Below are 22,236 nucleotides of genomic sequence, written 5' to 3' on the forward strand. Positions count from 1 at the left end.
TTTTTAATATTCAAAGTTTAATTTGTTTTAAATTGATTGGGGTTTTTTTAATCTGTCTGGGCCAAACTATTTAATTCGATTTTATTTCTGCTTTTTAAATTTTGTATGTATGTATTTTATTATTGGCTGTTCACCGCCCTGAGTCCTTCGGGAGTAGGGTGGTATATAAATCAAATAAAAGTAAAGTAAATAAAAGTAAAGTGTCTCACAACCATGTCCCAGCAATCTGCTTATTCTTCTGTCAGTGCAATGAAGTGAGATTCCACCAATCTTTTAAGAACATAGCAGGATATACGTTTCACTGCTGCTACCACTACAGGACAGGTGCAAATATGAGCATATACCTTTGTTTTATCATATTCTTATTCATAAAATTAAAAGAATTCAAGATTAAGGATGGTGCTCAGATTGGAATTGCTATCCCTAAAAGGATACAGGTAAAAATGTTAAGCAGGTTAGCTCAGGTTTCATTTGGAATTTTATATTTTTAAATTAAATTGGTTATTGATTTTAAATGTAAATGGATTATGGTGGATCTTATTTGAAGGCTTCTGTGGCTTGTAATACCTGGAAAAAAAGTTGGCACCCTGCACTACACAGAAAAACTCCTAATAAAGAGTTTACCACATGTTAGCTGGACCACATTCCTTTCTTTACACTCATTAAGGATGAGTCAAGGAGAGAAGGAGCCAAAAAAACTGCTTTTGTGTTATTTAAGTGGAGACCAATCTTACTCCAGGGAAAGATTGTGATCTCTCTGCTTATTCAAGACAGGCAATGTCACAGGAAAAATAAGTCAAAAACACATATATCATCATATGGCAATATTTTATGTCAGAAAATTAGCATGTACAAATTATGGAACACCTTAAGGTGTTGTGATAAAGCATTGTATACATAATTTATAAGCTGCCAAATCCCAAATAACTATTGTTATGTTCCACAGCTTTGCCTTTGATCTTCCTATCCTCAATCTGGAAAAAATAAATAAAACACCATTCTGAAAAAAAAAATGATTTGTGAGAGAACACCCTTTCCTACTAAAATCAATAGGAGTAGGTTATTGCTAGTGTTTATTTTTTGTTAGCACTCTTTCCATCCAAGTCCCAATGGTCATCAGCTAGACTAGAGCAATCAATGTAATTTCTATCTCACAACATTGACGAAAAGGGGCAAGGGTGGGCTTCAAAAATTTTAGCAAGGGGTTCTCTGCCCGATTGCTGGGGGAGCATGGCCATGGTGGGCGTGGCCTAGTCAGCCTCCTGCACCACGACGGGGAGGGGCATTTTTGCCCTCCCCGGGCTCCGGAGGCTTTCCTCGAGCCTCTGGGAGGGTGAAAACAGCCCTTCCTGAACTGCCAGTAGGCCCATTTTTGGCCCTCCCTGAGCCTCCATGCACGCCCTGCACTTGCCTGGACAAAACGGGCCACTTGGGGACTCCTGTGAGGGGGGTGGGTGGGCGGGGCCAGCCAAGAGTGGGATTGGGGTTTCTCCGAACTGCACAGAATTTTAGCTAGAGGTTCTTCCGAACCCCTGCGAACCATCAAGTTCCCTACCCCTGGGAAGGGGTTAAGATAATCTGCTTTATTTAGGAATCTATGACTTACTATACTGTCTAAAATCTCTAAAAACAAACATTGGCTATTTGGACAAAGGTTTGTCAGATCAGTGGAAAGCTTTTCCAGGAGTGGTTGCATCACCTCTTTCTTCAAGGTAGCTAGTATAACCCCGTCACTGAAAATCGTAGATTACCCCTTGAAACAATCAAATGCATACTTGCTGCCCTAAGGGGATAGAGGGAATATTAATCTGGACCACACTCACTTCTGATATTTTAAAGCAATCAAAAAGTGTGTATACGTAATTTCTCTGCTTAATAAGTGGTATCAAGAGTTAGCTGTTTATTTTAGAATTTTTCCTTCTTCCTATCCATAAAATCTTGACACATCTTGCTTGAAGAAGAGAGCTAAAGATTTTAGAAACTTTGTGATCGCATGAAATAGATTTTTCTCTCTCTAAAAGACTGTGTATCCTTCCCCCCCCAAACATACCGCACTTCCAACATTACAGGTTATTTACCTTCCATTGTACATCCTAATTTTTCTAAGTGTCTCAGTATGGCACAATTAGAGAGAGAGACACCTGCTCAATGCATCATAATTGCATCATATGCCTAAAATGAAACATAGTGAAAATCAAAAAGCACAATACACTGGGTGGGATTAATGCAAAGAATACTGTCAGTCCATATGTTTATGTAGAAATCACAGTGTAATTCTGTTTGTGTCTACCCAAACTTGACCTTTTGGATAAAGTCCAGTGGAATAGAATATTCAAGCATATTCATTCCAGGAATGTGTGTGTCAAGATGGTTGATGTACATAAAAAGGAAGTTTTGATTGTGTGGTTGCAGGAGCTATTTTGATTTTTGATAATAGACACACAGACACAGACCCAAATATCATGTCTGAAATTTGGCAGCATGGTTTTCTGATTTAAAAAAAAAAATAACAAAATTTGGCTGATGCACTCATCAGATAAAGATACAGGTAGTCCTCAATTTACGACCACAATTGAGGCCAAAATTTTTGTTGCTAAGTGAAACATTTGTTAAGTGAATTTTGCCCCATTTTACGACCTTTTGTGCCACAGTTAAAGTGAATCACTGCAGCTGTTAAGTTAGTAACACCGTTAAGTGAACCTGTCTTCCCCGTTGACATTGCTTGTAAGAAGGTCACTAAAGGTATCACAGGATTCTGGAGCACCGCAATCATCATAAATATGAACCAGTTGCCAACCATCCAAATTTTGATCAAGTGCCTATAGGGATGCTGCAATGGTCGTAAGTGTGAAAAAGTTCATAAGTCACTTTTTTCAGTGCTGTTGTAACTTTGAATGGTCACTAAACAAACTGTTGTAAATCGGGAACTACCTGTACCTTCATGCTGCTGCCATATTCCCTGCAGCCACTGAAGAAAGAAAATACATTTTAAAAAAATGTGGCCAGAAAAAATTGCCAATTTGTGTTTTAAGACTTTGCAGTTAAACAGGCCAGGATAAAACAGCAACCTTGCTCTAGTCTCATTGTATGTCCATTTCAGGGGTGCTATTCAGCAGGTTCTGGAGAACCGGTAGCAGAAATGTTGAGTAGTTCGGAGAACTGACAAATACCACCTCTGGCTGGCTCCAGAGTGGGGTGGGAATGGAGATTTTGCAATATCGTTCCCCTGTCACACCCACCAAGCCACACCCACAGAACCGGTAGTAAAAAAAATTGAATTCCACCGCTGGTCCATTTCTCTATTTTTCATTCAGCCTAGTGTTGAAAAGTATTCCATTACTTGTTGGATGCCTAACTCTGCCCTGGGTGTGGCATAACCACACCTATCACTGCATGCCTGTGCTTCCAGGGACTCAGGCTCAACAGCTCTTTCTTTTTATTCATCATTCTCTAATTTAAGATAGGCACAAATGTTTTCTTGGAACAACATTCACTGCTTTGTTGCCTTTAGCTTGGGAATTAAATATTGCCTACTTTGCGATGTTTTCTTTTTCTTTTAGTCACAGCTGAACCATCTGCCAGATGGACTATGGCTAAATGTAAGCTATCCTGTTACATATGTAAAAACAAATGCTTCCATATTTATCTAGAACTTAGATATTTATCTAGAACTTCTTTTAATTACTAACTTTAGAAAAGTCTCACTCAAATTCAGCTTGACTCATGATGACTACTGTACATTGACACGTCCAAGTTATTTTCCTGGCAACATCACCATCTCCATGTTCATCATCATGTCATGTGATGTTTTTATACTGTTTTATTACGTTGTTGTAAACCACCCAGAGTCAGGTGAGATAGGCGGCGTAGAAATTTAATAAACCAATAAAATAACATTTTGGGGAGATTTTTTTTTTACTTTATAGTCTCTAGTCTCTAGAGCTAAGCTTTCTCCTTGTGTTCTTCTTAGGAATGAAGGCAAATATATGTGTCCCAGGACAATGTTGCAGATAAGTGAGACCAGAGGTTTAGTCCAGGGGTGGGTTCTACTTACCTTTACTACTGGTTCACAATGGGATCGCGGCGCAGATCGCTTCTGATGATGTCAGGGTCAGTGGGCGGAGCCTCCTGCTGGTTTTACTACTGGTTCTATAGAACCGGTCTGAACCGGGGGCAACCTGCCCATCCTCAGGGAACTTCTCTCCACCGGAATGCACATTGCGTTGTGCTCCAGCACAAGTCCAAAAGCTTGGAAGACTAAACCTCTGGTCCTGGTGACTGATCCAGATTGAATCCTGTTTTCCTTAGCTTTTTCAGGATCAGCCAAAATTGACAAGTTGCTGTCATCTGGGAATTATTGCTATTTCTGGATATAGACTGAGGGCCCCTTATATTATATCCACTGTAAAAAAAGAATGTCTTATTTTTCTCTGTCTGGCTTTTTTAAAGATATTAACACAATCCCTTTTTATATGAAACCTCAACATTTTGCAACTGCCCTCCTCAAAACAAACTCCTTTTCCAAAATTACCACTAACCTAAAACCATGAGAGTCAGTTATACCTTAACTTACCTAGTGTTTATATGCTTTCATCCTACTTTAATGGCCAGGATTTTTTCCAAAACATCCCAAACATCTCTTCTTTGGAGAGAAGCCCTGAAATCTCTAGTTGACATCTCTAGCTCTGCTATCGGAGAATTGTAATTCCTGTGGGAATTAACAGTTAAAAGTTGTTAATCCAGTTTATGACCATAGAAATTAGCATGACCACTCTAAAAATAAGCATGGCAAGGTCTTTCAAACAAGATTTCAAAAGATCATGAGATTTTTTTGAGTATGTCATATTTTTGTTTTTACATGATGAAATACATGATCTCAAAAATGTTGACCTAGTTGTCTAATCTAATGGCGACATTAATTTCATTGATTGTCATTGTAGGTTGACCAGAACTGAAGTTAAAAAGTGAAGGTTAACAGCTGAGACTGATACATGTAAATTGCTATTACAACTAGGGTTGCCACTTCTAGAAATGGGCCACAGTTCCACAGGACAATACATATTTTGTTTCTAGACTGGATTTTAGCAACTTAAACTCTTTGCCACTTGAAACCCTTTTCAATTACATTTTTAGTGGTTCAGCAACACAACTGCCATAATTAATATTGATATTTGCAATGACTTTGAAAGAGAAAATTCATTGAAAATTTAAAAAGAAGTACCCAACCTTTGCCCCTGAAGGTTTGGTGATAGGCAATCCCAAAAAGCTGGCATCATTGCCTTTCACTGTACCTTGGCTATGGAATTCTGGAAGTTGAAGTGTATAAATTTTAAATCTGCTAAATTTATGTATGTAGAGAGTAAGGAAGAAAACCTTGATGGAGATATGTAAGCTCCATTGCCTAGACCAGTGTTCCTCAACCTCAGCAACCTTATAATATGTGGCTTTCAACACCTAGAATCTTAAAATTGCTGAGGTTGAAAAACTCAAAAGGGACTAAAGCATTTCTTAAGCCTTGGTAGTACAGTGCTCTAAAGCACCGTTATTAAGACCAGCTGCCTGCAATTACTGCAGGTTCGAATCTCGCCAGGCTCAAGGTTGACTCAGCCTTCCATCCTTTCTAAGGTAGGTAAATTGAGGACCCAGTTGTGGGGGCAATAAGCTGACTTTGTATAAATATACAAAAGGATGAAGGCTATTGCTTAGCGCATTGTAAGCCGCCCTGAATCTCCGGAGAAGGGCGGCATATAAATCAAATTAAAAATAAAAATAAAATAAAATAAAAAGTACAGTATAGCCAGGTAACATGTGGCAGTGACTCAGAAATCTTGTTAATTCATTGAACTATAAGAAGGAAGAGGTACAGCACACTTATATTTGCAAGATTCTTATATTATAGCCTATTGAAATATAGTTATAGATACCCTGTGGAGTTGATTTCATGGGGTGGTCTACATAGTGGGTGTCAGGCCTGGAAGCCATCATTTGAGTTAGGCCTTTAGACCTGCCATGTTTACTACTGTGGGAAACTGGGAGGGGGGATTGTATGGAGCATGGGTGAAGTATAGTCAAAATAACATTCCTTTCTCAGAAAGTCAAGGACAACTTGCCCTGCACCTGGAATGCTGGAACTGGGAGGCATCTCCAGTTGGGACGGTGCTTTGATTGGACCATGTGATGGACTTGTGGATGTTGGGCAGGGACTTGAACTTTTCTTTGGGTGGGGAAAACCTGGAAACTTTCAGATTTGGGTTTTCCCAGATGTGCCAATATGACATCTTTAATAAAATGTAACTATGAGGAAACTCAAGCCTCGGAGGTTTATTTCGTTGGGGGTGTTACTTGGAACTCTGACAGTGGGGCTGACACTCACCCACTGGGAATTCAGCTGAAACTCACTCCCAAAGCCAAGAAATGACTTCTTTTTTCCAAAACAGGTTATGACATAATAGTTGCACAATTCCTTGTTACTGACATCAATTACTGTTTTATTCCAAATTTATACTGTGCTTTGTTATTAGCATGTAACAAATAAATTCGGAATGCTTGTAGCCACTTTTATATTATGTCTTTCCATATTTCATTTTGGTTGTGAACAATAAAGAGCTAAAGGTTACCTAGAGCTAAACTCAGCTGATAACATGGGCACATCCATTAAGTTTTCTTGGTAATAATATGGACGTGGTTTGACATTAATGTGATTTTTTTTGATTTCTCAGTTCTATTTCTGATGTCCTCCCATTCAAGTATTATCCAGGTCCAGCCCTTAACTTTTCTGCCCCCAGAGCTTGTAGGAGGTAGCCCTCCTTCAAATTATATACAGGTAATCTTCAACTTAGTTATACAACCTGTATAACTTAGGGGCGTGGATAAGCGCACCAACGTGCCTACTGTCCCTGTTCTACTGTCCCTATTTATTCGTATCCATTTCCTGTATTCATAATATGTTTATACTTATATCTGTGATCTTATACATGTTTGACAAAGTAAATAAATAAAAAATAAAATAAATAAAAACAATTGGGACCAGAATATCCATTGCTAAGCAAGGCACTTATTAAATGAGTCATGCCTGTCTTTACTGCCATTGTTAAGCAAATTAGTCCAGTTGTTAAGTGAATCATATAGTAAGTGATTCCTGCATTGACTTTGCTCATGTTGTTGGTTTAAGCTCCAAGCTTGGCGATTTGGTACTTAAGACCAATGGTTTTAAGTACCATTGACTTTGCTTGTTGGAAGTTGCCTGGGAAGGTTGCGTGACCCCGGAACACCACAAGTCCACAACCATCATAAATACATGCCCATTACTAAGCCTCCGTGGGGATGCTACAATGGTCGTATACAGTAAATGTGAGGTTCAGTGCTGGTATAACTTCAAATGGTTGCTAAATAAATAATTGTAAATCAAGGACTATCTGTATTTTATATTTCGTCTACATTGAAGCATAAAATAGTGCACAAATGCCGTGCTTCCCAAACCTGGGTAAATTATTCCAATTTGGGTAAAAAAAGTAGTTCTTTGGGTAATCACACACAAACCTATTTCTGTCACAACAGGGACTTTTACAGTACTTAAAATCAGGGTTCTCCAGCAGGTTCTGGAGCACCAGTAGCGGAAATTCTGAGTAATTTGGAGAACCGGCAAATACCACCTCTGGCTGGCCCCAGAGTGGGGAGGGAATGGGGGTTTTGCAGTATCCTTCCCCTGGGGTGGGGAGGGAATAGAGATTTTGCAGTATCCTTCCCCTGGAGTAGGGTGGGAATGGAAATTTTGCAGTATCCTCCTGCCATGCCCACCAAGCCACGCTCACGCCCACAGAACTGGTAGTAAAACAATTTGGATTTCACCACTGCTTAAAGGTATTTTATCTACGTTCATAAAAAGGACTTTTTGATAAAAAAAAAAGTTTCAGTTGGGGGATGAAGCAAAAAGTCTCGCAAACATTGAACAAGTAATGCAAGACAATAATAATGTGTACAATAATAGGCAGATGCAACACAACAACGAGCACAATAATGCGATCCTACATGGCTGTGGTGCACCATATCAGACGCAACACAATCCAACAGTAAGAACCCTTTAATCTTCCAGCTCAGAGCAGGAACTGAGAAGGATTCCCCCCGCCTCCTCCAGGAGGGAGGAGCTTTGACCGTGATGTCATCTCTATGCGCCCGGCTCCTTTTTGCGGCGCGTTCTTTCCTTTGGCAGCGTGTTCTGACCCTCAATTCCCACCGAGAAGGGAATGGAAGAGAGCCGGGATGTTGCGTCTGGATCGGGCGCCGACCCGGTGCGCAGCTTCGAGCGCTGGAAGAACAGATATGCCAAGCGCAAAGACAAGCTGCGGCAACAGCGCAAACAAAGGAAACCGGAGTGGGAAGTGGAGAGGGAGTCGATCGCCGCTTTGGAAAGGCGCTACTCGGAGGTGAGAAGACATGCGGGGCAGTAGCCCTCTCGGGACCGCTTGTCCCAGATCCGCTTGGTTCCCCTGCCTGTGCCTGGCTGGCAGAGATTGCCTTGTCTTTGGATTGCTTTTGTCTGCCGGATCCACTTTAGAACTAAAGGGGCGTGCATAAGAGCACTAGCGTGCCTACCGTCCCTGTCCTGATGTTCCCTTTAATTGTATTCATTTTATGTATTCAATTCATGCTTATACATATATATTATCTAATACGTGCTCGACAAAGAAAAAAAGAAAGAAGCGGGAAAGGAAGAAAGAAAGGAGGAGGAGGAGGAAGGAAGGAAGAAGGAAAGAAAGAGAAAGAAAGGAAGGAAGAAGGAAGAAAGAAAGAAAGAAAAGAAAGAAAGGATTCAGCAATTTAAAAAAAAGGTGTCCTAGAGTAGGGGGTCTCCAACCATGGCGTGGCGGACTTTAACTCCCAGAATTTTCCAATCAGCTTTGTTGGGGAATATCCAAATTAGTGATACGTAGTAATATGTTGGAGAGAGGCACTCTGTGTACACTCTAGGACAGGTGTTTCCAACCTTGGCAACTTTAAGCCTGGCGGACTCCAACTCCCAGAATTTCCCAGCCAGCTTTGCTGGGGAATATCCAAATTAGTGATACGTAGTAATATGTTGGAGAGAGGTACTCTGTATACACTCTAGGACAGGGGTCTCCAACCTTGGCAGCTTTAAGCCTGGCGGACTTTAATTCCCAGAATTTCCCAGCCAGCTTTGCTGGGGACTATCCAAATTAGTGATACATAGTAATATGTTGGGAACCTTGGCGATTCCCCAGTGGGTAAGCTTTGCTGGCTGGGGAATTCTGGGAGTTGGAAGTCCACCAGGTTTAAAGTTGCCAAGATTGGAGACCCCTGTCCTAGAATGTACACAGAGGGCCTCTCCCCAACATATTACTAAGGATCACTAATTTGGATATTCCAGATTGGGGAAAAGCTTAAAATTGTGGCGAGAGAACCACATCACTATTGGTTGTGGAGGGAATTAGGAGGAGGGAATTCCCAAATATCCGCCCACGTAAGTGACTGATTAAGGGATTCATCTCGAATAAACTTGGCAGATTGTCATTGTGGGAAAAAAATACATTATACAGGTAGTCCTCAACTTATGCCCACAATTGAGCCCAATATTTATGTTAAGTGAGAAATTTGTTAAGTGAGTTTTGCCCCGTTTTACGATTTTTCTTTCTAATTTGTTAAGTGAATCACTGCAATTATTAAATTAATAACACAGTTGTTAAATGAATCTAGCTTCCCCCTTGACTTTGCCTGTCAGAAGGTTGCGAAAGGTGATCACATGATCCCGGGAACTGCATCCATCATAAATATGAACCAGTTGCCAAGCATCCAAATCTTGGTCACGTGACCATGGGGATGCTGCAACGGTCATAAGTGTGAAATATGCTCATGTCACTTTTTTTCAGTGATGTAACTTTGAACGGTCACTAAACGAACTGTTGTAAGTCAAGGACTACCTGTACATACTATTTGAAGCTCCTGTACAGATGTCAGATTAAAACTTTAATAAATTGGACTGAAAGTTCATGCCATGTGACACACAGGTGGCATAAGGTTGCTTTAAGGGGTATAGTATTGATTGATTGATTGATTGATGGATTGATGGATTGATTGAATTTATATTGCCATCTATGAAAGGCATGATATAGCCTTCCAAATGTACATGTTCCAGAAAGACTTGCATCCAGCTGGACTTTTAATTGATCTTAAAATTAAATAGAAATAATTTGCAATGATATAGCTTCCTACCTGGAGAGGTGTGGACACCCCCCCCCCAAATTGGTTGATTTTAAATGACCTAATGAAAACAGTGGTTCCTCATCCAGATTTTGGATATGTAGCACATCCTTGGGATTGTTGGGGGAAGGGTTGCATTGATTTTTGCTTCTAGATTTGTCAGCTATTCCTTAAATAAGCATTTAAACAGGCTTGTCTGTCATGGTCAGATATGACTATTTATGGAATGTGACATGTGCCTCTTGTTCTAGAAGACACAGATTAATAAACTAGAATCTCTCCTTTATTTGGAGAGATGTAGGTCAAGAGCCTCCAATATAATGCTAGACAAACGATAAAGTTCTCCTTTACACTGGCAAGATTTGGTAGATGTTAGGGGGGAAGGGAATGGTATGGTTGTCTGAAGTATTGACATAATAGTGAGATATCAATTTACGACAGCTGTTCTCTTCTGTAGGAGAACTAGGTGGTCGTACTAGTCAGTAGGTCCTAGCAATGGGCTTGGCTAAACTGTCAAATTCTCTGCATCAATATTTGGTGATGGCACAATTTTAAAGGCTAATATATGCCAAGGCTGTTGATTAGGCTAATGTATGAAAAGGTGGTTGCGATGACTCCAAGCTATTTTTCTCTAGTCAGAAAAGTTTTGTATCTGAATAAGTTGGCATAGCACATAGGTGGGAAGAGCTTATTGGTGATTCTGTCCTGTGGATGAATTTCCCTGAGGTATCTGATTGGTCTCCAATAAAGAAATTGGATGCTCCTTTGATTTGATCCCGCAGGACACTCTGATCTGGTTCACAGATAGAGCTAAGTTATGGCTTAGTTTATTACCTTTAGGAAATAAACTCTGACTGCTCTTGGAAGGACAGTTACTGAAGCTCAAATAGTTTGACCATCAAATGAGAACAGAGGACTCACTGCGAAAGACCCTGATGTTGGGAAAGATTGAAGGTGAAAGGAGAAGGTGATGGCAGAAGATGAGATGGTTACATAGTGTCATCAACACAGTGAACATGAATTTGGGCAGACTCAGGGAGCCAGTGGAGGACATGGGATTGCAAAGTATTGGAACAATTTAGTGACTATATCACCATTAGCTGAGGTAACCAAAAGCATTTAGTCATAAGGCATATTGATGAATTGTGTTGGCTTGATTCATCCAATATGCTAAAACTCAAGGAAGCATGTCAGGCCTCTTTTTGTACCCAGATTTTCCTCTGTCTCTTTTGTTTGTATGATAGGAAGTAAGATTTTGCTGGATCCTATGGTAGATGTCTCTCACTGAAAATATTTTTTTATCACTTATGAAATACTTTCCCACCTCACATTCTGGGAATCATGTCTATTAAACTATTGTTTGGTGGATTATGTGTCATCAAGTTTTTATCATCAAGTCAACCACATAGATGATCTATCCTGAACCTGGTCTTCCAATGGTGCACTTATCACCATGGTAACTGAGTCCATCCACTTTGCTTTTGGTTGTCCTCTTCTTCTCTTTCCTTCCAGCATTAGAGTTTTCTCCACAGAACTAAGTCTTCAAGTCATGCTTCTGAAATAGGATAATTTGAGCCTGGACATTTGTGCCTTGAGTGAGAAGTGTGAATTGATTTGTTTAATGATGTACTTGTTTATTTTCATGACTCTTCATGGTATTTTCAGGAGTTTTCTCTTGTTTTCTTTAAAACTCAAGCACCCAGATTGGTGTAGAACTGAAAAGAAACCTCCTGGGGTCTGAATTTGGGAAAATCACACTAATTTTGCAACAGTATGAACCACATGTACTTCAGGAAAAGTGGAAAAAGTATTTGTTTGTGTGTGTTTCAAGCCTTTATATAGGATACAGAAACAAGTTATACATTCAGTATATGTAATGTGTCAGGAAGCAATAATAAAAACATTGATGAGACATGAGAAAAGACAAGATACACTTATTACATCTTCTCCTTTCCCATCTGGCTTGTTTCTTTATCACTTGCAACTCTCAAGGACTCCAAAACATGGCCTTGTTATTTAGTTTATGAAAAGGTCAATTTTTGCATTTAAAAAAAAAATAAAGAAATGGCTTTTCCAAAAGGAAAACATTGTTTTCTCAACTTCAAAAGGAGACGTGGATGCCATGCTAAAATATTGATATCACCTTTACTTAAAAGGTAATCATAAAGCCTAAAATTCCAGGTAACTTTTAACGCCTGCCAAAAGCATCAATACCTGAATCCTATGTTCAGGTATTGAACATAGAGGAACATAATTTCATATTTGTTTAATGTTAATAGATCATTTTTTTCCTTCAGAGCCTCTCTGAAGGCGAAAATTATTTTAAGTGCCTTCAAAATTAAATCTATCTAACTGGCATTTTGAGGGCTCTGCGGTGTACCAGTGATGAAAGTTTGAGTCAGCAGGAAAATGCTTTAAGCTGATAAGCCTATAACATGGAATCTTAATTTATATGTATATTATATCTGAAGTGGAAATGTTTAGGTAAATATGCTGTGAGGGTATATTCTAAGTACAGCCCACCTGTAGTCAGTTTTTGTCTCTGCAGTTAGGCAAACAAGTATCGGACAGTAGATTCTTATTTGGGAAAAATAGGTTGAAATATGTGGAGATCAGGGTGGATTTGATTTAAATCAAATTGATTTAAATCACAATTTAAATCATGATTTAAATCACTAGTAAAAAGGCTTGATTTAAATCAACTCGATTTAAATCATAATTTTTAAAGAGCAACTGTCATCTCTGCTATTCCTTTGACCCACTGTTGACTCATCGATAGTCCCAGTGTTGCAGAATATACAGCCTCATGCTACATAACTAAGCTCCATTTCATGCTGAATAAACTAAATTATTTATGTATCTTAAATAGAAAACTATCTTACGATAGATTTTTACCCCAAAAGTTTTTTATTAAAATAAATTCGATAAAAATAAAAAAAATCCGATTTAAATAAAAAAAATCTGATTTTTTTAATTTTTTAAAAAAAATCATTGATTTTTATCCACCCTGGTGGAGATGGCATTGCTTTCTTGTTCTGAATAGAATAGAATAGAATAGAATAGAATAGAATAGAATAGAATAGAATAGAATAGAATAGAATAGAATAGAATAGAATTAGGATAGGATAGGATAGGATAGGATAGGACAGGACAGGACAGGACAGGACAGGACAGGACAGGACAGAACAGAACAGAACAGAACAGAACAGAACAGAATTCTTTCTTGGCCAAGTGTGATTGGACATACAACGAATTTGTCTTAGGTGTATATGTTCTCAGTGTATATAAGGAGAATAAAATCCATTCATCAAGAATAAAAAGATACAACACTTAGTGATAGTCAAGGTTACTATTAAGCTATCAAATTGTACTAGGAAACAAATAAAAACAATATAAATTGAAAGATACAAGCAACATGGTTATAGTAATAAGTGGAAAGAGATAAGTACAGCTATGTTCTTGCATTTCATTTTGGAGAGCTGCACATTTGACTAAAGTGAGTGGGTTGCACCTAATGGGGAAAAGGAAGGCTTGAGAAATGGGAAAAAAATTACAGGGGCTGTCAGAAGTTCAACTTAGATTTTCCAGTGTTACTGTACAGCAACAACAACCAACATTTTTTTCTGTTCTGAGTCTATTCCCTCAGAGCTACTCTGTTGGCGCTGATGCTAAGCAGTGGGTGGAGGTGTCCATTCTCCTCTTTCTTACCCACCTTGTTTCCCTTTCTGTAAATAACTGTAAATCAACATGCTGCTGAGTGCTCTTGTCAGAGGGACCAGCTGGTCCTTGGCATGGAGACTTTGAAATAAGTCCAAGAGTTGCATATGGCCTGAGGACAAGTTGCCCACCTCTTCTCTATAGGGTCAGGCAAGGCTGTTTCTCATTCAGTCTTTCTTGTCCAGCCAAGCAAGCAAAATCTGTCCAAAAATAAGGATCAGTGGGTGTGATGGCCAGTTCAGCACTGCTTTTTGAATAGGCTCCAGTTGTCTTTGGCCGTCAATTTTTATCTTTCTTTCCAAGCCATGTGGAAGGTCAGTGATTTTCTACCCCTCCTTGTTGACATTTCTCTCTTTTTTTTCTTTTTTCTTTCTGCTGGTCTGACTAGGTTAAATAAGGGAGAATAATTGTAGCTCAAGGTTGAAATTGGGGGGGGGGGTCCTTGGTGTTTTCTAGCTTGATTGTTTTTCTGCAGAAGTTTCATTACTTAAACTAGTTATCATCATCAGTGCATCACCTTCAAGTCTTCTTTTCATTAAGGTGCTGGTGAAGCAAGTATTAGCCAAATATCTCCTGAGATGTTCACTACCTTTTTTTAAAAATAACATCATTGTTGGAACATAGCCTGGTTATTTGTTTGTTAGATTTATGTCCTGCTTTTAATTCAGGACTCCAGTGAAGCTCACATACACCTTCCTTCTACTGTCCCTGCGGGATCTCCAGCATAGTTTTCTGAAGTTTGCTTGCTCTCAGCTGCCATGGAAACGGGGATGAGAGCATGGGCGTTTGGGTTGGGAAAACGAGCTGGTGTGTAATAGTCCCATGAGAATTGGAAGGGAGGTTTGCACTCGTGAATTATGGCACTGCTGAGTGGAATTGTTTATACTCGGTCAAGGCCAACTGTCCGGAGACTCCAGATGTGAGAAATCCTGCAGGGAGCTTTCCCATAACATCATTCTGGATGTTGATTGGAGCTCTTAGTGACTTATGTAACTTTTGCACATTTTGATTCAGATCTTGCCTTGCTTTCATTGCTATTATTTCAAATTTAGTAAAAGTACCTCTTTTGTAATCCAATGGAGTTGGGGGTTTTCTTTCTTGAGTTTGAACTGAGGCTGGACAGAAGAGAGATGGAATGGTCCAGAGTCATCTAGTGAGCTCTTATGGCTAAGGGTAGACTAGAATCTGAGCTTTTGCAGTGCCAGCCAGCACCTTTAATGCATGATGCATGATGTTGAGGGAAATGTATGGCAAATAGAAATAATAGGAACTTGCTGTTTGGACTAAAAATGTGTTTTTAAAAAATCATTAAGTCATTCCTGGTTTTTCTAGTTGCCTTAGAAGCCTATTGGAAATATAAGATTCCATTAATTCCTCTTTTTTTTTACAGGTAGTTCTTGATTTATGACCACAATTGAGCCCCATTTTATGACCTTTCTTGCCACAGTTGTTAAGTGAATCACTGAAGTTGTTAAGTTAGTAACACAGTTGCTAAGTGAATCAGGCTTCCCCATTGATTTTGCTTGTCAGAAGGTTGCAGAAGGTAATCACATGACCCTGGGACACTGCAACCGTCATAAATATGAACCAGTTACCAAGTGTCCAAATTTTGCTGCAATGGTCGTTAGTGTGAAAAATGGTCATAAGTCACTTTTTTCAGTGCCATTGTAACTTTGAGCAATCACTAAGCGAATGGTTGTATGTCAAGGACTATCTGTGTAGAAAACTTCACACTGCAAGTATGTGGAGATGGCTGTAATCTTTTAGAGATTTATTTGGAAGAAAGTCCTATGGGGCTCCTATTGGGACATTTGCTTTTGAATAAAACACAAGTGTGTTATAAATCTGTTTAATTAAATTATACCAATATTGAATATTAATTATAGTGGCACAGGACAGGCACAGAAATTATAGTTGAAACTTCATCAAAAGCAGTGAAGAATTGTATTAATGATACAGAACAAACCTGAGAGGAAAATGAATAAAATATTCATTTTTGCAGTGGGATACTTAATAAATAATGCTAGTTTGCAGAAATGCTCAGGTTCTTTAGTATTTTAAAATTTAATGATCTGTTTTATTTTTTTCCAATATAGATAAATACAAATGAAGTTACAAGATTTTCTGATTTCCCAATATCCAGGAAAACTCTGAAAGGTAAGAATGGAAACCTTAAGGATAAAAATGTCCTCAAATTAAATACAGTTCTATCTGTTGCATTCTGAAACGGATTCTTTGTCTTCTGTGTATCATCAGGCTTACAGGAAGCTCAGTATCGCATGGTGACTGAAATCCAGAAGCAGACCATAGGTTTGGCTTTACAGGGTAAAGATGTTCTGGGAGCTGCCAAGACAGGATCTGGCAAAACTTTGGCTTTCATTGTACCGGTAAGTAGGGAAATATTTGTATATCATCATATAAGCTAACATGTATCCTATTTGTTTTAATGGATGAGTTAGGTGTCACTGAAGGATTCATTATCTTGGCCTAGGACAGTGATGGTGAACTTTTTGGCACCAAGTACTGAAAAGGTCGTGCAGAAATGTTGCACACATGCATGCTCATCAGGGCCGCACTCTGGAAAAGCCGAACTTCCAGGTTCTAGCACATGCATGCCTGACGATCAGCTGGGCGGTGAACATGCGCAGGCCGGTTTTCAGCACTGCCACGTGCACGAAAGATAGCTGATTGTCGTGCGCACATGTGCGCCAGAAACCCGGGAGACAAACGGGCAAGGCTGGGCGACATGGCTTTGCATGCCACTTTGGCCACGCGTGCCATAGGTTCGCCATCTCGGGCCTAGGATAAGGAGGACTAGTTATCCAGCTATTCTAGACTTCTGGACCCCTGGATCTGTGGTTCTGAGTTAGGCTGGGCAGCACAATTATGAAAGTTATGATCCAGTGTACCTACAGAGTTGGGGAAGGTTGTTGTAACAGAAAACTTTACTCAAATAACAATACCAATAGCATGTAGGCATATATACTGCCCTACAGCACTTTATAGCATTCTCTGGGCAATTTAAAATGTAGAAGCATTACCCCCAACAATCTGGGTCCTCATTTTACTGACCTCAGAAGGAATAAAGGCTGAGTCAACTTTGAGCACTGTCAGAATCAAACTCCAGGCTGTGGGCAGAGTTTGCCTGCAATATTGCGCTTTTAACCACTGCGCCAACAGGGTTCTGATAATTCATCACGCTCATAAATTGCTCATTTTTTGCTTGTATCATGTGATACAAACTGCGTAAATCCATTTTTAAAAAGGTTCAACATTTCTATATTGCCTACTTTTCAAACTCTAGCCAGTAGATAGCATTAAATAATAAAGCCTAATATTAGAAGCATCAAGATTATAAAATGATATGTTGTAGTGTTTGATTGATAAGCTTTGCTTATCAACTTTGCTTTTTGTGGGAATTTAAACAGCTTAGACCTTCCTAGATTCGGGGATTCTGGTCACAGTAATGACCAGAATTCCCCTAATAATCTCTTAATTGTGCTACAGGAATGCCCTAATAATCTCCTGATTAGACTACACTACAATAATGCACTCCACATGGACTTACCCTTGAAAAATTTCAGATTCTTCAGCTGGTGCAGAAAACAGTGTCATGGGCATGTTTTGCGTGTTTCTACAACAGCACATGTTACACCTATGTTCCATAAGCTCCATTGGTTGCCAGTTTGTTTCCAGGACCAAATCAAGATGCTGGTTTTATACTTTAAAGCCTATAATGGCATGGAACTAGCTTATCTGAGGGACTGCCCATTCCATCAGATCATGTAGAGAGGAGATCTTGTAAACATGCAGTGAGTTTGGTCTGCTAGGGAGCTATATCCGGTCCCAGGAAATGGGTCTTCTTAGCCATGATGCCCACCTTATGAAACATCCTCACTCCTCATTCCCAAAGTGAGGCTACCTCCATTCCTGTTAATGTCTCAGAAATTCCTTAAGAGCTGCCTTTGTCATCAGGGTCCCCAAGGGGACTAGTGAAATATTGAGGTTAACGTTTACTGTCTGTTACTATTTTATATATTTTAACCATGACTATTCTTATCGTATTTTTTGGAGTATAAGACCCACCTTAGTTTTTGGGGAAGAAAATAAGAAAAAAGCTGATTGGCAGGTGGATCGGCCTCCCGGAATACCCCCAATCAGCTGTTTTAAGAGGTGAATTTTAGCAACCGGTTCTTTGGTGTGAGCTCTGTGCCTTGCTTTTTTTTTTTTTTCCTGCCTCTGAAACTTCTGAAACTCTGTTTCAGAAAAAAACGTTTTCCTGCCTCTGAAAGCCTCTGAAACAGAGCTTCAGAAAAAAAGCCTCTGAAGCTCTGTTTGGGGGCTTCTTTTCTGAAGCTCTGTTTGGGGGCTTTTTTTTCTGAAGCTCTGTTTGGGGGCTTCTTTTTGGAAGCTTCTTTTCTGATGCTTTTTTCAGCCTCTGAAACCTCTGTTTGAGAAGCTGGGCGGGGCTACATTCAGAGTATAAGACGCACCCATCTTTTTTAGGGGAAAAAGGTGTGTCTTATACTTGGGAAAGTATGGTATATACAGGTAGTCCTTGACTTACGACTGGTCACTTAAAGACTGTTGAAGTTACAGTGAGCTTGAAAAAAATTACTTAGGACTTGTCCTCGAAGTAATGGCTGCTGTTCCACCCCCTTGGTCATGTGATCATATTTTGTGTGCTTGGCAGCCAGTTTGCATTAACGACCAGTTGCAGCATCTACCAGGCACATGACTTTTGCTGTTTTCCAGCAAAAAAAGATGCCCATTGGATAAGATGGATTTAGACTTATGATCATGTGATTTGTTTAAGAAGTGCATCATTCACTTAACTTCAGTGACTTGCTTAGTCCGTGCCATAAAAATGCTCATAAAATAGAGTCTGGTCACATGATGACTCAACTTAAACCGCAATGACTTATGACCAAAACGGGGTCATAAATCAGTTTTTTTCATTAAATCTTTTATGCTGCCCAGAGTAGGTATTTGTGAGATTTTTGTGAGCCCACATAAATTTGATAAACAAAGAAACAAACCTTGCTATTGTCAGACAGGTGCATTTTCCTGTCGACAAGAGACTGAACTGGGCAGATGATAACGTTCTGCCTTGTCAAGCTGCAGACATTTTATTTGATGAGTGCTTTAGTGCACACGAAGCATGTCTTGAACATCTCTTAGCTGGAAATAGATATCTATGGATGTATAGTCCATGTGATGAAGCCCCTTTGTTCCAGCAAAGTGGTGTGGCTGCAGAGCTGTTTAGAAATCAGGAGCCCTATTGCTTGCGAAGGAGAGTTTCACCACGGAGATATTTGGAGTTATTGCTTCAAAGCAATAGAAAGGAACGTTGTAACTGGTTATAGGTTAATATTGAAAAAGTGTACTCCAAGAGAGCATGTGATAGACTTTCTAACTAGTGCTTTTTAACTTTTCAGGCTCTAGAAATTTTATACCGACAGCAGTGGACTGCCATGGATGAACTGGGTGTTTTGATAATATCTCCTACGAGAGAATTGGCTTATCAGACATTTGAGGTCCTGCGTAACGTGGGGAAGAATCATGAATTTTCTGCAGGTCTAATCATTGGTGGAAAGGTAGGCTCTTCTTTTAAACACTAATTGTTTAAATTATTTTTTTAAACAATTGGTGCAATAGGACTGGGTGTTTTGTTAATATGATTTATTGGGTTAGGGATTTTCTGTCTTCACTGTGAGTAGTATTGTGTTGGGTGGGGGTGCACTGAGGGAGCTCAACCAATCTCATTGTACATATGTTGTGCACTGACAATAAAGATTTGAATTGAATTGTTCGGGGGCAGTTAGAATATTCGAGTGATATTTGTGGGCACGCTTTAAATTTAAATGCATGCTAAGGATACGTATGAACCTCCGCTCCTCAATTCAGATAAACCATTGAACCAAAATTCTGCAGAATGATTTCAGGTCAGCCATTAGCTAGTCTGACCGTTGAACTCTCCCTTTCTGTTTCTCTTCCTCCCTCAGTCATCACCGGCATGACATATCCCCCTGATCTTAGAATCATAGAATTATAGGGCTAGAAAAGACCTTGGAGGTCTTCTAGTCCAACCTTCTGCCCGAGACAGGAGTTAATCTACCTATCATCTATCCTTCTTTGCTTACTGCATCTGGCACATTCCTCCAGTTTTCCTATCCATCCAATTTTTCAGCGCTTTTCTTTCTTTTTGAATAAGTTGAGGAAAATATTGGCTATGTTCCAGGATTCATTTCAGATCACAATAAAAAGCAAGATTGGTAGGTTGCTATCTTCTCTGTTAGTCTACCAGCCTCCCTCTAACATAGAAATCACACACACACACCCCTGCCCATCAGAACCCCAAGCCAGCCAGCAGAGTCAGATTTTGTTGCCCTTCTCGAAGGTCAAAAGGGTGGAAGCAGACCTTACCTCAGGCAGCAAAGGCACTAGAAGAAACCAGGAGACTGTGAATTCTAGTCCTGCTTTAGCCATGAAAGCCAGTGGGTAACTTTGGGCCAGTCACTCTCAGCCCAAGTGTTGTGTGGAAAATAGAAGGTGGAAGGTGTTTTAGACATGTTCTCATCTTGAATTATTTGTAAAAATAAAGGTGAGATGCAAACAAATTAAATTAAAAAAAATATTCCAAAGAGCAGGGCCACTGCAGAAAAACCCCACTTCTCCACAGCATAAGAGAACACTGCAAAATATATTTATAATGCATTATTAAAATAAGGAATTTGTCCAACCGGTGATGTGCTGCTTATCTGTAGATTGAGATTTTAATAAAAGCAGGAACCTTGTGCAACATATCTAAACATCTCCCATTAGCCACTGCCAGCATAGTGAGTTATTGAGTTTGGCGTAGTTATAATTCACTGAGCTGGGATCATTTCAGATTTCATAAATCACTGTACAATCACTTTCTTCTTTAACATTATTCTTTCTTTCTTATATTTGTTTGTTCTCTGCCAGTGATATATGGACAAATTGGGATGTTGTGCCCACAGAAATTAACACAGACCGGAGGTTATTTCATAATTTTGTGTCAATGTGTATAATTTGTGTGCAGATATCAATCTCTGTGCTATTGAAGATGTTTGGAGAAAATTACAATCTTTTCTGTGAGTTGGTGTGTGCCATGTTCAAAGTGGCTTTGTGTGGATGCATTTTGCAAAACTACGCATCCTAAATTCTCAACCAATCTGCTTTTTCAGGACTTGAAACAAGAATCAGGCAAAATCCATAATATGAATATCCTCATTTGTACTCCTGGTCGTCTTTTACAACACATGGATGAAACCTCGTATTTCCATGCCTCTAATCTTCAGATGCTGAGTACGTATAAAATATTTGTTGGGAGCTTCTGATCCTGGATCTGTTCAGTGGGAATTCTGATTCAGAGCTTTGCTTGAAACCTTAATAGGAACACTGCTGCCTTCTAACCTTAAACTTCTTACAGAACTGATGCATATATGTTGCTCTGGGCAATTCACAGCATGCAGAGAATATTTCTTAAAATGGAAGAAAAGGGAAGAATATTTATTTATTATTTATTTATTAATTTTATTTCTATACCGCTCTTCTCCCGAAGGACTGAGGGCGGTGTACAGCCTGATTAAAAATACAAGACAGACAAAATGTAATATACTTGTTCAGACTTCTTGTACAAGACTCCTAACTGTCCTAATGTTTTAAAATTACAAGAATTGTGCAAGTGGTTGCATGGTTTAAGAACAGCAATACATCTGCATAAGAGTGTGGTGTTATGTCCATGTGGGATAGGACATGTTAGATGTCTACAACCACATCAGCACATTTGGGTGATATGTAGTGGACCCCCGACTTAACTACTGTCAACTCTGAAACGAACCTGGTTGGGGCCATTTTGGAGGCTTCAGAGTTGCCACAATACAAAGAAGGGATAGGGAGGGGGAACATAGTTAGATGGGGGGGGGGGGTTTGTAGCCAAAACAAAATAGTTTCCTGTGGGAACCAAGGTCATTCCAACAAGTGGATGGAGAGAGGAGGAGCACAATAATCAGGTAACCAGCCAGCACCTTGATTGGACAATGTGACCGATTGTTTTTTACTTTTTTACTTTTACTTTTGAATCCGGTGAAAACCGCAGGAACGTTCAGAGTGGGTTTTCCCCAGTTTGTGCCAATATGATATCTCCAATAAAATTGTTCTTTGAGGAATCTGCCTGCCTTGAAGTTCTGCTTTCTATGGAGCTATTACTTGGAACCTTGACAACTACATTATGTGAAACATCCAACTGTGTTTCATTTAACTACTACAACTTTTTAA

General features: G+C 39.5%; 1 protein-coding gene across 1 annotated transcript in view; it reads left to right on the forward strand.

The window, feature by feature from the left end:
- The first annotated feature begins 8,133 nt into the window (after positions 1 to 8,133).
- Positions 8,134 to 22,236, forward strand: part of DDX10 (DEAD-box helicase 10) — a 158,017-nt gene continuing 143,914 nt past the window's right edge. Inside the window, exons 1-5 of the mRNA XM_034409664.3 lie at positions 8,134 to 8,423; positions 16,029 to 16,089; positions 16,189 to 16,319; positions 19,371 to 19,529; positions 21,144 to 21,264. Of these exons, the coding sequence (XP_034265555.2) occupies positions 8,244 to 8,423; positions 16,029 to 16,089; positions 16,189 to 16,319; positions 19,371 to 19,529; positions 21,144 to 21,264 (652 nt within the window). The 5' untranslated portion in view covers positions 8,134 to 8,243. The remainder of the gene's footprint in view (positions 8,424 to 16,028; positions 16,090 to 16,188; positions 16,320 to 19,370; positions 19,530 to 21,143; positions 21,265 to 22,236) is intronic.

Source organism: Pantherophis guttatus, chromosome 5 (genome assembly GCF_059756535.1).
Source record: "Pantherophis guttatus breed Tessera chromosome 5, ASM5975653v1, whole genome shotgun sequence".
In the NCBI taxonomy this organism is placed as follows: Eukaryota; Metazoa; Chordata; class Lepidosauria; order Squamata; family Colubridae; genus Pantherophis; species Pantherophis guttatus.